Source organism: Medicago truncatula, chromosome 2 (genome assembly GCF_003473485.1).
Source record: "Medicago truncatula cultivar Jemalong A17 chromosome 2, MtrunA17r5.0-ANR, whole genome shotgun sequence".
NCBI lineage: Eukaryota > Viridiplantae > Streptophyta > Magnoliopsida > Fabales > Fabaceae > Medicago > Medicago truncatula.
The window spans coordinates 17,165,674-17,182,161 of record NC_053043.1 but is presented as its reverse complement, the minus strand read 5'-3'; the positions used below and the strand labels follow the sequence as shown (position 1 = coordinate 17,182,161).

The 16,488-nt window shown below is 33.1% G+C and overlaps 1 protein-coding gene across 1 annotated transcript; it reads left to right on the top strand.

Annotated features, from left to right (window-relative positions):
• The first annotated feature begins 1,239 nt into the window (after positions 1 to 1,239).
• Positions 1,240 to 3,320, top strand: LOC11441600 (probable polyamine oxidase 5). The gene has a single exon (XM_003595117.4). It carries the CDS (start codon positions 1,451 to 1,453, stop codon positions 3,089 to 3,091), a length of 1,641 nt encoding a protein of 546 aa, XP_003595165.1. The 5' UTR covers positions 1,240 to 1,450; the 3' UTR covers positions 3,092 to 3,320.
• The last annotated feature ends 13,168 nt before the right edge of the window (positions 3,321 to 16,488 follow it).

The window sequence follows — 16,488 nt, the reverse complement described above, 5'->3', positions numbered from 1 at the left end:
AAAAAATCAAAGTTTTAAAAAATGTGATCATGGAAGCTCCAACATGGCTGCTATAATATCACAAGTCAATAGGGATACCCTAAAAATGATAGTATACAAGAAAAGGATGTGGTGGTATGCAACAATTTGATTGTAATGGTTAGATTTGTATGGTCTCCACCATATGACCTGATCTAAGGACAGCCCATCGGTTGATCTAGACCATTGACTTGTTTTGGTAGGGAGTCCCAAATCTTATTTTTCATGTGAGGTTGGTGAAAGGCACTATCAACCTTTTTATTTATTTAGTTATTTATTTATATTTTTGTTCAAATTTTCCTTGTTACCATGTAACTTGTTTTGTAGTTTTTCTCCTGTGGGTTACCTGGTCTAGGTGATCACTATTCACTAGTCTTATAGCTCAGGGCTCAGTGATTGTCTGTGAATTATTACTCACTCGTGGGCATTTATGGATGTGGGGTATAGTTCCATTTTCAAAGTGAATCATTTTTGGTCTTAATTGTGGTGCAGTTGAGTTGTCTAGGGCAAAAAGAAGGGATTTGGATTTCTTACATTTATTGCATCATGCAATAATGCATCTCAACTTAAGGGTTAAGATTGTTTGAATTTGAAGTTAATTTTGTTATTGTGTAATATGAATGGTTCGATTTAAAATTAAAGGCCAAAATCGGCTACAATGTGCAACTGCGTGCATTTTGTTACTATATTTATGTATCGATACATAAATTGGCTAAAGTCTAAGTTATAATTGTGAGACGTGGTAGTAAGGGATTCAAAACAGTCGTACTTGTAGTAAATGAGTCAAAGATGGTGTTGGGTGAGATGTGAGTTAGCAAGGGTTTAAGGGGAGATGTGTGTAATATTGACGAAATGGGGCGGTGTGGCTACGCGGTAAATAGTGACTAAGGGATCCAGAGGGCGATCTGATGAGTGAGACATCATATATTCTAAGCAGACGAGAAGAACAAAAATATGATGGTTCAATTGTATATTGATACCTCATTTTCCATGAGATATCAAACATAGACTATTTGATGATGTATGTTATATGTTACATATGATATGATATGATTTCCACTTTTTCTTACAGACATAATTTCTTTGAAATCAATAACTAGTAGTTGTTTAGATTTACTGTTTTAATAAGTAGGGGACTTTGAACAGTATATTATTTTTTTCCATGCAGTATTCAATAATTTTGTCCTACATATAATAATTTACATTAAAGGACCAAGTTGGCCTCACACTGCACCCCAAAAAAAAAGTCCATTCAGTCCACAAAGCAGAAACCAGTTATAAATTCATTGTCAGTAACTTAAATCTCACCTTCACACACTTTGTATTCTATTCTATTCTAATTTCTACCACTCTTTCTTCTTCTCTATATGTAACTATCTTGTGTATTGAGATAGATTCACAAACAAAATTATAGCATATAGCAAAAGCAACAATGGTGGTGAAAAAACCAAAGATTGTGATAATTGGAGCTGGAATGGCAGGCTTAACAGCAGCAAACAAGCTCTACACTTCAACAGCTTCAAAGGATTTATTTGAACTCATTGTTGTTGAAGGTGGAACAAGAATTGGTGGAAGAATCAACACATCAGAATTTGGTGGTGACAAGATTGAGATGGGAGCTACATGGATCCATGGAATTGGTAACAGTCCAATTCACAAGATTGCTCAACAAATCCATTCACTTCACTCTGACCAACCTTGGGAGTGCATGGATGGTAATAATAGCAATGATGAATCTCTCACAACAATTTCTGAAGGTGGTTTCAATCTTCAACCTTCTATTGTTGATCCTGTTTCAAAGCTTTTCAAATATCTCATGGAGTATTCTCAAGGAAAGTTAACTAAAGAAACTGCAAAAGGCGAAGAAGTTCTTAGTTACTATAACATGGCTGTTAAAGCTGCTTCTTCAAACTTTGCCTCTAAAAAGAATCTTAGTATTGGTTCTTTTTTGAGACAAGGGCTTGATGCTTACTTCGAATCATTGAAAGACGAAGAAGAAGAGGTAAAAGGTTATGGAGATTGGAACAAGAAATTGCTTGAAGAAGCAGTTTTTGCAATGTATGAGAATACTGAGAGGACTTATACTTCAGCTGGTGATTTGGAGTGTTTAGATTATGAAGCTGAAAGTGAGTATAGAATGTTTCCAGGTGAAGAAATCACAATTGCTAAAGGCTATTTGAGTATAATTGAGTACATAGCTTCTGTTTTACCACCTGGTTTAATTCAGTTAGGTAAAAAAGTAAAAAAAATTGAATGGCAGTCACAAAAAAAAAGCTATGATGATAATTGTTTTAGGCCTGTTAAGCTACATTTCTGTGATGGATCTATTATGTATGCAGATCATGTCATTGTTACTGTTTCACTAGGTATTTTAAAAGCTTCTATTTCTCATCATGATGATGATGATGATAAAGGTATGTTATTCAGTCCTAATCTTCCATCTTTCAAAGTTGAAGCAATTTCAAGGCTAGGTTTTGGAGTTGTTAACAAGTTGTTTATGCAATTGAGTACTCAAAAAACAACAAATCTTGATGATGAAAATTCAGAAGGGTTGTTTCCTTTTCTTCAAATGGTGTTTCATTCACCTCAAAATGAAACAAAGGACAAGAAAATACCATGGTGGATGAGAAAAACAGCTACACTTTTTCCTATTTACAACAATTCAAGTGTTCTCTTATCTTGGTTTGCTGGTGAAGAAGCATTAGCACTTGAATCACTCAAAGATGAAGAAATAATCAACGGTGTTACATCAACAGTTTCAAGCTTTTTACCTCAAAATGAAGTGAAATTTGATAAAGTTTTGAAGAGTCAATGGGGGACTGATCCTTTGTTTTTAGGATCATACAGTTATGTTCAAGTTGGTTCAAGTGGTGAAGATTTAGATACAATGGCTGAACCATTACCAATGATGAAAGATAATAGCAATTTTTCATATCCACTTCAAATTTTGTTTGCAGGTGAAGCAACTCACAGAACTCATTATTCAACAACTCATGGAGCTTACTTCAGTGGTCTTAGGGAAGCTAATAGGCTTCTTCAACATTATCATTGTGTTGGGATTTTTAACAATTAGTTTAAATTTTTGAATATTTATCTCTATCATATTATTATTATTATTCTCATTTTCAACTTAAAAAAAGGTCTTTGTTGTTTCTCTATAGGTAAAGTAGTAGTGAGTGATTGGAAAAAAAAATTAATATTAGAAGAAGGGTCAAGATGAATAGTGGAAAAATGGGGACATTAAGCTTGTTTGTACTACTACTTAAAGTAAAAGTTTCTCCAAATATTTATTTATCTCTTCATTTATGAGTGTACTTGTCTTTCCTTTAATTAATCTCTTTCATAATCTTTAAAGATTCTATCTCGCACTCGAATTATGTGCACTAAAAATATCACGTAATTACATGCGATAATCAGACTCAACGATTGATTTGAGATTCGATGTACACATTCGATAAACTAATTTTAATTGATTTAGATTATTGATTTGAGATCAGACGATCAAGATCTGTTGTATCTGTATTTGCATACAAGAGAGAATCAATTTTCACCTCCATGTGTGTTTTCTGGCTTCACTTGTATCAAGGCAAATAACATGATCCACCAAACACGGCTATTCATTCATCTATGAAATGAAATATGGCTTGTCAACTGCTCAGGCTTATGTGTCCTTCTTGTCATGTTATAAAATTCTACTCATCTTTGATGCTACCCTACCTCTATATATAAGAATTGGTCCCTCCTTTGACATGATATATTTGTATAGCTAAGTGAAAAGGTGTTCATGTTGTTATTATGTATGCAAAACTCTACTTATAATGTGTTTGTTTTCGAGATCATAAATGCACATGATTATGTTAAATTAAATAGACTTCTAAATTATTATTTTTATATGCTTTAGCCTTATAAGTGTGTGTCTTTGGAACTAAGTTTTAAGCTCATTCAACATATGTCCATTCTAAATCCACAAATATAACTTCATTTATCAAGGAATAAGGAAATAGTCAACTTAATTCTCGAAATTCTAATCATCGATCAACGTAGTTCCTCGTTTAAAATATATCTCCGAAATTATAAGATATAATTCAAAGTTATAAGTTGATATTACATCAACGTCAGTTCACTATAGACTAATTTCTCTATGTAATTTAGACCATCTTAAGGACAAATTTTTCATCACAATTTTGCAAAGACTAATTAGAGACCAAAAGTAAATAAAAAACCTAAATTTCATATGCAAATTAGTCTATGTTATGGTATGATTAATGTGGGGTCAACGTGAAAGGTCCGTATATTCAACTTACGAATCAAGTCATAATCTATAAAGATAAAAGTTAATAGATGAACTATTTTGTTTCAGATTTTTATGGATGGATTTACCAATTCACCAAAACCAAAAACTATTTTTACCAAGACATACAATTTCAAATACCAATTTATCTATTTACTTATTCATAGGTGAGTGCAATGTTTCACCGTTCTAAACATGCACAAGATTGCTGGTTCACCATGATTTCATTCCAAACAAAACACTTAACTTACCTAAGGAACTAGAATACAAAAGCATTAAATCCTTCTGAGAAATTGAGACAATAAATGAGCTGGCCAAAACTGTAAAAGAATCACATGAAAATGGGAAGAAATAAAACACCAATGATGGGGTCCCATGTTGCACCTCTCCTACCCTCATGACTAGTTTGTGGTGTCTAAACGAAACAAATAACCAAAATGTCCTTTAACAATGAGACAGAATTTGTAGATGCATATATAGCCATCTCATTGTATTGATCTTTTGTGCAGAAGCTCTATTGGTCATGATTCATGAAAATGAAATGACTGGTCCCATTCCTCTCCCTGCCTTAAGCAGTAGTACATATACAATGCAACAGGACAGACATATACATGTACACCATTTTGCTCCAAGTAACAAAATGTTCTTACCTACCAATTGTTATTGATGAGTTGGATCTATTCAATGCAAATCCACCTTACTTGTTACTCTCTTGTCCTTTTTACAAAGATACTTATATTTTTTTTTCCCCTTAACCTAGTGGTAGCAAGAGGAGGCAAGGTACCATAAGGTCCTATTTAGATTTTGTGTCTAACTCAATCCCAACAGATAAGATGACGGGCGCTTATTTTTTATATACTCTTTTCAGACTTGTCTATAGTTGATGTAAGACTCGATTTTTTTTAAGTAGACTCAAATATTATCTTAAGTTTTAGGTTTTAAGTCTAGATTGAGTCTGCCCTGCGAAAAATAACAAATTCTTTATAAATTACTTTCCGGCATTATCTCTACTTTAAGTGAGACATGAGTTTATTTTTCTTCTAATAATTGAACAAAGCGCCATTGATATACTAAGGTGGTCAAAACCTAGAAGTGTGGCTTTTCTTCCTACCTAGGCTCACATTTGCATTCCATGCATTAACAAATGCACACATCAGTTGATCTCGACCATTGATTTAAGATTGGACGATCAAAATTCACGTGTCATCTTTTTTTTTTTGTTTGTGGTGGTCGGGGTTTGAACTCCAGACTTTGCATATATTATACATTGTCACTACCAACTGAGCTAAGCTCACGAGAACCACATATCACCTATTTAATGCGTGGAATCCAAACCTTATAGGCTCGTATCCAAACAGTATCTCAATATCGTTGTCCACACCTCTGGGATCAATACCCCACCCTTAAAGAAGAGGAGTACTAGCTCCCTAATTCTTAACCACTTGAGGTAGCCCAATTGGCATTACAAAAATACTTATGTCAATGACATGTTTTATGCACCATGTTTAATATGATCTATATGATATAGCAAAGCATAATACAATCAAATTTGATGGTTATAAATAGACCCCTAAAGGGGTCCATGTATGATAATCATCCTTCATTTTCACACCAAAACACAAAACAAACATCACATGGAATAACAACCTGTGTCATTCAGTCACTAAAAGTCTTTCAATAGTATGATGTATTAACTTGATATAATAAAATGACAAGAATTATCTTAAGAATATCTGTTTGGTGACTGTGTGGTCAAATCAAGTGCAATGTAAAGTGACTCTCAATTATTGTAACATTTCTCATCTTCTAATTAACTCATCACTCATCCTCCTTTTAAAAGAAAAAATAAGGAAAAGAAAAGAGAAAAAAAAACATAAATGGCCCACATGCTATCTCTTTTAGCCTCTTGTGGGCTTCAATCACCCTTTGATGATTGCATATCACAGACCAATCTGTCATTTAGTCTTTGTCTCATGCATATACAACTAAATGAGAATCTAACTTCCTTTACCCTCTTACCTACTAATCCAACATCTTAATTACCAATAAAATTAAAATTGACATCTTTGCCTTTAAATATCATTATAGTTATCTTCACTTGTAATTCTCCCTCCTCACTAAAATATATAATTGCCAAATAAAACGTTGATGTATCAATTGGTTGAGCATCACCAAGTTTGTGGGGGATAGAACCAATGTTTCTCCACATAATACATTTTTAAACTGGGACCAAAAACTTTAAGATGTGATCTTAACGACTGAGCAGAAATAAGTTTCATAATCGGTTCAGAGGATGCGATTTTAACGTCTGAGCAAAGATTAGTCTCATAGTCGGTTCAGAGGACAAAAGCTTGTGAGGATACACAATTTTCTCTTATAAACAATTGATATTGGACAAGTGATCATATAATATACATGCAAGGAATCACTATAAACCTCAATATTGCTTTTCTGTTTATTCAGTTAATTGGATGTACTTTAATCATTCTCATTCTCAAAATTTATTATTCCTATCATTTTCACCTTTGGACAAACATTTCTTTAATTTTACGTGTCCAACTTCTTTATCGTAATGATCCTGCTTTTCCTTTTTTTGCAAATCTTACATTAAAAGTTTAATGATAGATGATTAATTAAGAGGGCTCTATCCTTTTATTCTTTTCAAAAATATAAATAACATTTTTACATTCTCATGAGCAACACAAACAACTCAGATCAAAGATGTGTTTGATATTTGACATATGTTAATATCAAATACCAACATAACATTGACACCGACACAAACTCATGTTAATATCAAATACCAACATAACATGCAAGGAATCACTAAACCTCAATAATTTATATTTTTTGAAAGTATTTTTTTTTTACAAGATTTTTAAAAGTATTACTAATGTCTCTGTGTAAGTATTGTGTTTGATATCTGTATTTGTATCGGTTTTCAATAGCTCAAGAGAGCCAATGATGACAAAGGAAAAGATGACACATATTGGATTTTTCTTTATGAATGTTTAATAATAGTAAAGAAAGATCACGAAGTAGGCCACTTAAATCTTGAGTATGGAATCTTTAGGTATAGTCGTAGTCTTTGGCTAATAGGGCTGTTTTTGAGGTTTTCCAAATTTCTTTATGAGATTTCCATCACATATACTTGAAGTGGAAGATCAAACTATTTATTATCTTTTTGCAAATTTGTATTCTTTATCATGATGATTGAAGCAAAGCATAGTATTTTAGCTGGAAATGTCCATGACATGACAAGGACAGTCCTTGTTAAATATGTTCGTTTGACTAGCAATAAACCACACAATGTTACAACACTTACTAGTTATTAATCGGGGAAAATATATGAAGATGATAAGATAAATGCAAGTTTGGTTCTGAGGTGATAATAATTAATTTTGAGTGAATAGATTCTATAAAATTGATTTTGGATAAAAGTGAATTGAATGTAAAGTGATTTATATTTTTATCTGGTTGGTTCGCTATGATCGGTTGATTATACTACCTTTCGCAAGAGTCAAATGCATATTGGTGTACCTTGGTGTCATCATTGTGTCAATAATTTGGAGGATGTTTTGCAAGTACTTCTGCATGATTGTTCGCTAGCGAAAAGCATTTGGTGCAATTTACTAAAAATTGAAGCGCGTGCGAACTTCTATGTTGAGAATTTACAAGGATGGATACATATGAAGCTTTATCATAAGCTTGGAATGGACGGAGCGGAAAGTTGGGTTTGTGTGTGGGAAGCTAGTTGCCATTTTCTGTGGATGTGGCACAATAGAGAAGTGCATGGTGATGCTCGAGTTCGCCTCAGCCATCCCTGGCGTAATAAGCAAGCGGATGATAGTATTGTGGGTGGGCATACTAAGCATCGAGTGGAAGTTGATGTTATGTGGAAGAAACCAGAGGGTGGTTGGATTCGGTTGAATACAGATGTGGCTAGTAAAAGAGATATTCCAACTGGTAGTGGAGGGCTTTTTCGAAATGCTGAAGGGAAGTGGATTAGTGGCTTTTCCCATAACTTGAGTAGATGTAATGCGTATTTATCAGAACTTTGTGGAGTCTTTGATGGTCTCCAAATTGCTAGAGAGAGAGGTTTTTCGAAGGTTGAGTTACATGTTGATTCGAGTGTGGTGGTGTGGACTCTGCAGACAACTAAGGATGGAAGTGTTTTGGTTGGCGTCTAATTCAATAAATTCGCCGATTGCTTTCTTTGAAGTGGGAAGTGAAGATTTGTCATTCTTATCGTGAGGTGAATTCGTGTGCAGACACTCTTGCAAACATGGACTGTGAGCATGCACCTGGGTTGCGTGTGTATGAGCAGTGTCCAGCTAGACTAAGTTCTATGTTGTTAGCTGATGTTATGGGGATAACGACCTCTAGAGTTATCGCTCTTTAGTTTTCTCTTTTCTCGAACTTTGGCTCCTTTGTTTAAAAAAAAAAAACGTGATTTATATTTAGATGTATTTATTTAAAAGTGATTTTACCAATAAATTAAAGATAATATGAATTGTAGAAGTTAAAAGTTATGAATTTTATATTCAAGTAGAACATGGATTATTGAGTATGTCTCGAAAAACCATTACCAAGAGGTAAACTAAATTTTATCAACCAATTCAATCTAATTATAGACACTTCATAATTTTAATTCCTAGAATTTTCTTCATATATATTCATTTGTCCACTTAATCAATTCACTTTACACTATGATCCAAGCAGATTGAAGTTTGTGATTTGGCGCAGCCGACCTAGTTTAACTAAGATGTTTAAGAAGCAACAAAAGAATGTGAAAAGAATAGTATGATTAAAGACATAACAAGATAAGAGATTTTATATTGATTAGTATCTTAATACAATAATTTATCATCTAAGACTACTATATTTAAAATGATAAATGATAATGAAATGACCCCAAATCACTTCTTTTCTTCTATTTACTTGTTGAGTGGTGCAAAAGGTGGTAATAGCTGCCAATTTATATAAAGCTAAGCTTAAGATGCACTAATGAACTTTTCCTTTCTTTCAACTCACACAAAAAACAAAAGGAAGTGAGCTTTGAAGAAAGTGATATACAATCCCTGGATTGATTGGCATCCATGATCCACCATTGATGGTGATGGTGATTTTGAGGGCTCGATATGTAAAAGCCAATGGAATTATGTTTATCACTTGAGATTTTGTCTTTAATCAGTGTCTCGACACTACAAAAGCAAAACTAAGCAATTTCATTAATAAACATTTATGTAATACATATGGGAACATTACACTTTTGGAAAATAAAAATATATGTACTCCTAAAATTTAAAATAATAGGGCCATGTTCATATTGATCATCCTTACGAAATTCTTTGTCATCAACAATATTCTTTAAATCCAACTTGAATGCTCTATAGTTGATCTAAGCTCATTTGTCTAATGAGTAACATGTTAGAGACTTAATGCTTCGACGGCAAACAATAGAATTATGTGAAAATGAGTACAAGATTTACCTTGAGGAATAGGTGTCAAATGGGTCAGCTCAGACCAGCCCGAGTGGGCCAATTACATAAATGGGTCAGCCCGACCCAACCCATTTATAATTGTGCCGCAGATTCTTGAGCCCGGGGCCGTGTGGACCATGGGACAGCCCGACCCGTTTTAGTTTTCTTTTTAAAAAAAAAAAATCACTCTTTTTATATGTATTTTTTATATATTAGTTACTCACAACTATCTTTTTGCTTCTTTCAAAAAAAAAAAAAAAAAAACTATCTTTTTGCTAAAATATGATTGGATGGACATAAAAGTGTAAATAATTTTTACATTAACATTGAATATTAATAAAACTCTAGATTATTCCTTTGATTGAATCGAATTTATAAACATTGAATAATTTATTAGTTTAGTTATTTAAATATCTTTTATTAATAAATTTTAAATTAGTTGATAATTTTTCAAAAAATATAATGTTTTTACCAAAAGATCAAATGAAAATATTGATAATGGGCCGGCCCAGCCCGACCCCATTTTTATATGACTATTACTTTTCCCACCCTGCTGCCTCCTCGCGCGCCCTATAAAATTTACTAAAATACCCCTGGTCCGATTACGAATTCGGACCAGATGTTATGTAATTTTCTGTGTCTTTATTTGATGTCAAGGGTCTGTGTTGACAGTTATATGAATCCCACACAAGCTGCAATGCATTGCAATTGCAGGGTTCCTATGAACTGTCAACAATGACCATGACACCATCAACACCCCTAAAAAACTAAAAAACATTTGAAGAAAATGGAAGAAAAGAGGTGAAGTGAAGAATGAAGGTATTTGTTGAAGATAGAAGCCTGTTTATTTATAGCCTAAAACAAGTCCTAGGTCATTAATACAGTCAATGAAAACGTGTTAGTGGTTGTTGTAACCGTCCAAACCCACATTAATGGCTCTAAATGTTTCCGGAGTTTACATTCCGGAATGTCCTTAGCTCTACAGGAAGTGCCAACTTTTCTCTCGTTCCCACCATTATCGCAATAAATCGAAAAATATATTCTGGAAAACAGGTGTGCATTTCGGATTTTATATTCCAGAATGCATCAGTCATGGCCGGTGGTCTGCACCACACGTTTTTGTCGGTGGTCAAGTCAAGAAAACGTGGTAAAACGCATTTTTTGACTGCATTTATGGCCTCCCAACCGTTTTTGACCCACCCCTCCCTATAAATAGCCGTCCAAACCCCACCATTTCTCACACCATCCTCTCCCACCCTATCCTCCTCTTCTTCCTTCTACAACCATGGTTTTCCATCGTTGGTCTTTCATAGATAAGGGTCTCGTTGAAAACTTTCAGGGTTTATATGAACAGTCAATGAGGATGGAACCGCGTTGCAACGAAGCGCAGTTCATCTGAGGGTCATGTGGGTCAGTGTGGTTCTTAGCTTGGCCTGCCTAGGCATAAGTTTGAGCACCCCCCACCTCCCTCAGGGGCATTGTTCTCTTCTTCCCGCCCTCCTCTTCCCTCCTCCTCCGGTTTTCCTCCAATAGGCAAACTACTGGTAAGTCCCATCACATACCAGTGGTTAGGCTCTTAGGAGATTAGAATTAGACTCATAGGAGATTAGAAATAGATTTAGGAACTTATGTAATAAGCTTAAAAAGCTTGAAAATTATTGTAATGTATTGTTCATATATTAATAAAATGAGTTGTTTTTATGTTTGTGTCTTTTTATTTCTGTTTTTTATTTTATTTGCATTTTATTTTACGAATTTTGAAAATTAAAATTGCAAAACTTATGGTAAAACATTATTCCGGATTTGAAAATCCGAAAACATCTGCAAAATTCTAACAATGCAATCCGAAAAACGAAATTCGGACCAGGTGTAAAATTGGAAAAGACTAGGGCGCGCGATGAAAGGCATAGGGTGGAAGTCTTTTTATATGGGTCAAATGGGTTAGGGCCAAAAAAGCCCAAGTGCATTTTAGGCCAATTTTTTAGGCCTGGGCCGACCCAAACTATGGGTTAATGGGCCGGCCCATTAACCCAACCCATTTTTGACGATTCTACCTTGAGGTGTTGTTCTCTCTTATCAAGCACTGAATTTCCAAAATTGATTTTTTTTTTTTTTGTTACAAAAATTTTAGGGTGAGGGGATGGTGCCCCAGTCCAAGGCGGGGAAGACCTTCGGGCTCAAAGAGCACTTACAAAGGTATTTACATTTACCTCCCTCCAAAGGCACTAACGGGGCTCGAACCCGGGTTCTCTCAGATTCAAAACCTGTCATTTTATCACTAGACCAAGCCTTTGGAGTTGTTTCCAAAATTGATTGGCAATCCATCAATTTTTTCTTGCAACATACAGAAAAACTCAATTCTCAGCTGATAATTTTCCACTACTTTATTTGATAGAATCAAAATTACAAAAGTAAGAAAGGATAAAAGAAAATAATACACGATCGAAACAAGAATTTTTTGACACATGAATTGCATACAGGTTACCCAAACCTTGACAATTTCAATTGAAATTTTTTATTACTCTTGGACATCAAGAAACTTGATCATGAAACAATAACTCATAATCATATATAAATAGAGGTATGATGAAGGTTTACTTCATTCTAACATTGAGAATAAAATTACAACCTTGAGAGTGATTTCAAGAGAGCTATTGAGAAAAATCTAGTGAAAATCCTGGGGTTTAATTCACTTTTGGGTAACGAGAGATTGTGAATGTTTGAAAATACTTTGTGTAAATTTCTCTTTTCAATATAAAAGTTTGCAATAGTTCGGAGATGTAGATATAGTTGACCGAACTCTCTTATCAATCTTTTTAATTTATTATTCCGCATTTATTGTCTTTTCATTAATCTGACTATGGGGAAATTCAACGTAATTTCCTAGCAACTTGTATCAATAGCTTTGGTTTGTTATCAAAGATGATCCTATGGAAGTTAGATATTTGAGTTGGGGTGATGGTTGCGGATGAAGGAAGGGTGAAAATTGAAAAGTTCGATGATGCATATTTTGGATTTTGGAAGAGGCAAATCGAAGATAATTTATATTAGAAAGAGAAAAAAAAATATATCAGCCTCTAATAGGAAAGAAACCAATATATATGAAGGGTGATGAGTGGAAGATTCTAGATAGACAATCTCACGATGTTATTCAATTATTGTTGTCTCATAACGTTGCTTTTAACATTGCAAAGGAAAATACCAATGAGAGTATAATGGCGGCTTTTACTATTATGTATGAAAAGTATTCAACCTCAAATAAATGTTGTGCAACAATGTCACGACATTTAAATGACCATAACATCATCACAACCCAATTCTGCTAAGTTGGAAATCAATTTTGACGATGAGGTAAAATCATTTATATTGTTGTCTTCCTTCCAAGATACTTGGATCGTTGATATCATGATTATGAGTGGTTCATCGAGAAACAAAAAGTTAACGTTTGATGATGTTCATGATATAGTTCTCAATGAATATAGATTTGACAAAGAGAGTTGAGTGAATCTTCCTCCTCTTCCATATTGCATATAGAGTCGAGCGGTAGAAATTCAACAACAGGAAATGAACGCGGTAAATCAAAGGACATATACAGACCAAATCTATAAATCATCCTAGTTTCATTAAGTTAAAAATTGTTAGAATTGTGAAAAGACAAAACACTTCAAAAATATCTACAAGAGTTCACCAAAGAATTAGGATAAGAAAAATGTTGCTTCCACCTCAATCATCCATGGTGATGACTGGAATATTTTAAAGAGTGAAATGACGATTGCTGCTGGTAAGACCAGTGGCATGAGAATGCTATTTGATTGCAAGTATAATAAATAAAAATCTCAATTGATGGCGCCAAAGACTAGGCCATATGAGTGAGAAATGGATGAAAATTATGCACTCAAACGGACAAATTTCAAATCTTCAGTCAATAGAAATTGACATATAGGAATACAATCAATATACTAGAAAGGAGAAAAAAAGTCAGCTATCAGATAAGTTGAAGAACTCAAAAGAAAGACTTGAGATTATTCACTTTGATGGATTGTATTGATTAGGAAGGTAAGAGTATACTTTCTTAAACATAAGTATTTGAGGCTTTTAAGAATTGGAAAACCATTACAAAAAATCATGGAGCCGGCAATGATGGTTAATATGAAGACATCAAATTTGATAATTTTTTGGTCAAATGCATTTAAAGGTCCTTTTAAGTTTTCTCGTTTTTTCCAAAGTGGTCCACTAAGTTTCAAAAGTCCCAAACAAGTCCTTTTAGTTTTAAATCGTTTCAAACAAGTCCTATTGTAGATAGCATAGTTGGTAATTGCTTCCTTGAACTCATCTTTGGTACCAAATCTGGCTCCTAACACCCACTTAAAAGTAGTCATCTTTTTAGGAATGGCAAATGATGGATAATGCTCTTTGTTGCTATCATGTGAATCATAACCATCATCCTCTAAAAGGACTTGTTTGAAACGATTCAAAAACTTAAAGGACCTGTTTGGAACTTTTGAAACTTAAAGGATTTGTTTGGAACTTTTAAAACTTAAAGGACCACTTTGAGAAAATCTGAACACCTCATGTATTATATAAAATCCGAACACCTCATATACCCCATCTACTGTCAGATAATTTAAGAACCATCCTAACCCCTATTCTTGTGTTTTATTTCATTGTTAGTTGTCCGATTCGAAAATCCATTTTTTAGGCTATTTGATTTGATTGCTCCGAAACATGTCCAAAAAATCATAAAAAAATCATAGACCAAGACTCCTCTAAAAGTGACTTCTTGCATGACTCCACCTCTTAAAATCCAAAATTTTATCGTTTAGAACTTTTTTTATTTATTTTTTCACATTATCAGAAAAATCCAAAAAAACAAAATTGCATTGGCTTTATTTAAATTTTAGAATGTTTTGGTAGTCTTTTTATATCTATATTTCATTTTATTTGACATATTTTATTTTATTTTACTTTGTTTTTTGGTTGTTTTTAAAAGTAAAATTCGATAATACTGAAATGTGAAATATTTTGATTGCTGCTTATGTATAATCATATATAATCTAAATTTCTTAGGTCATTTTTAGAAAGAGAAATAAATTAGGGTGTGTGAGAAGGTCATATGGTGCAATACGCTATAAAATATCTAAATATTTATGATTGGGTTGGAACTTACCGAAGCCTTGTAGTTGAAGGCTTTAAAATATGACAAAAACAAAACTATTACTTTTCCCACCCTATTACCTTCTCATGCTACCTATTTTTATTTTATTTTTGACAAAAACGTTCATGGGTTTCGGATTATATAATCCGAAATATGCTTATACATAACAACAATCAGAATATATCATATTTCATCAGTTGCGAATTTTGCTTTTTAAAAACAACAAAAAAAAAAAACAAAGTAAAAAAATGATAAAAACATGTCAAATAAAATCAAGAAAATAGAAAAATACCACCAAAAAGTTCTAAAAATCAAATAAAAGCAATGCAATTTTATTTTATTTTTTGGATTTTTCTAAGAATATGAAATTAAAAAAATGAAAAATGGGTCTAAACGATGAAATTTTGGATTTTGAGGGTCGGAGTCCCGTAAAAAGTCTCTTCTAAGGGAGTCTTGATCTTTTTTTTCTTCTGATTTTTTTGGAAAGTTTCTGAGTAATTTGATCAAGTAACCCGAAAACCAAATTTTCGATGAGAAACACCTAACATTGAACTAAAACAGAAGAATGTGGGTTAGGAAGATTAATGTGGTCCTTAAACTGACTATCCATGTAAACAGGCTCAAAAAAAAATCTGATAATGTTCGGATTATATAATCCGAATTGTTTTTCCCCTGAATAAGAGTATTTAGGTGGTTTACGGATTCTATAATCCGAAAAACAAGGAACGCGTCCTATTTTTGGGGTGTTTGGATTATAAAATCCGAATTGGTGAAAAACTCGTTTTTTTTTCATCCTAAAACATGGGGAAAACTCAATTTGGATTAAAAAAATCCAAAAATTATATGGGCATTTTCGTAGAAAAAATAGGACGCGCGAGAAATGGGCAGGATGAAAAAGGTAATAGTCTAAAATTAATGCAATTTGTTTTGGATGAAAAAATGGTGGTAGAACTTGGAAATTGCTCTTCTAACTTTAAGTATTGCTCTTTACCATCCAAAAAAATACTAAAATATCCTCCACATTAATTAACTACTACCAACAATACTTAATTAAGTAATAATTCTGGACGTACATATCTAAAAACCCCAAAAATTGAAAGAAAACAAAACTCCAATAAAATTAAGTGTTGTTGAAGTCAGTAAACTTCCAAAGTTCAAAGTAGCATGTCTCAATGCCTTGGTCAAAAGCCAAAAGAGTATCAAAAAGTACAAATTTTATTATGGAGGGAGTTAATATAATATTTACTTCATATTTTAAGACAGAAATCTTATCTCACAATATTCAAATACAGTGAAAAAAATAATGCTTAGGCATTATTTGAAAAGTTAAGCACCGCTTCTTTTTTGGAAAGAAAAGTTAGGCACTACTTATGTAATGTATTTTTGGTTACTGGTAAGCTATTTTGTACATATACAAACTCACTCAAGTAAACATGTAAAGTATACTAGACCAAAATTTAAAATGAAAAAAAAAAAAAAAAAAAAAAACTTTGGACAATATCAAGGTTAGAAGAGCAATTTCCGTGGAAGTTGATGTACAT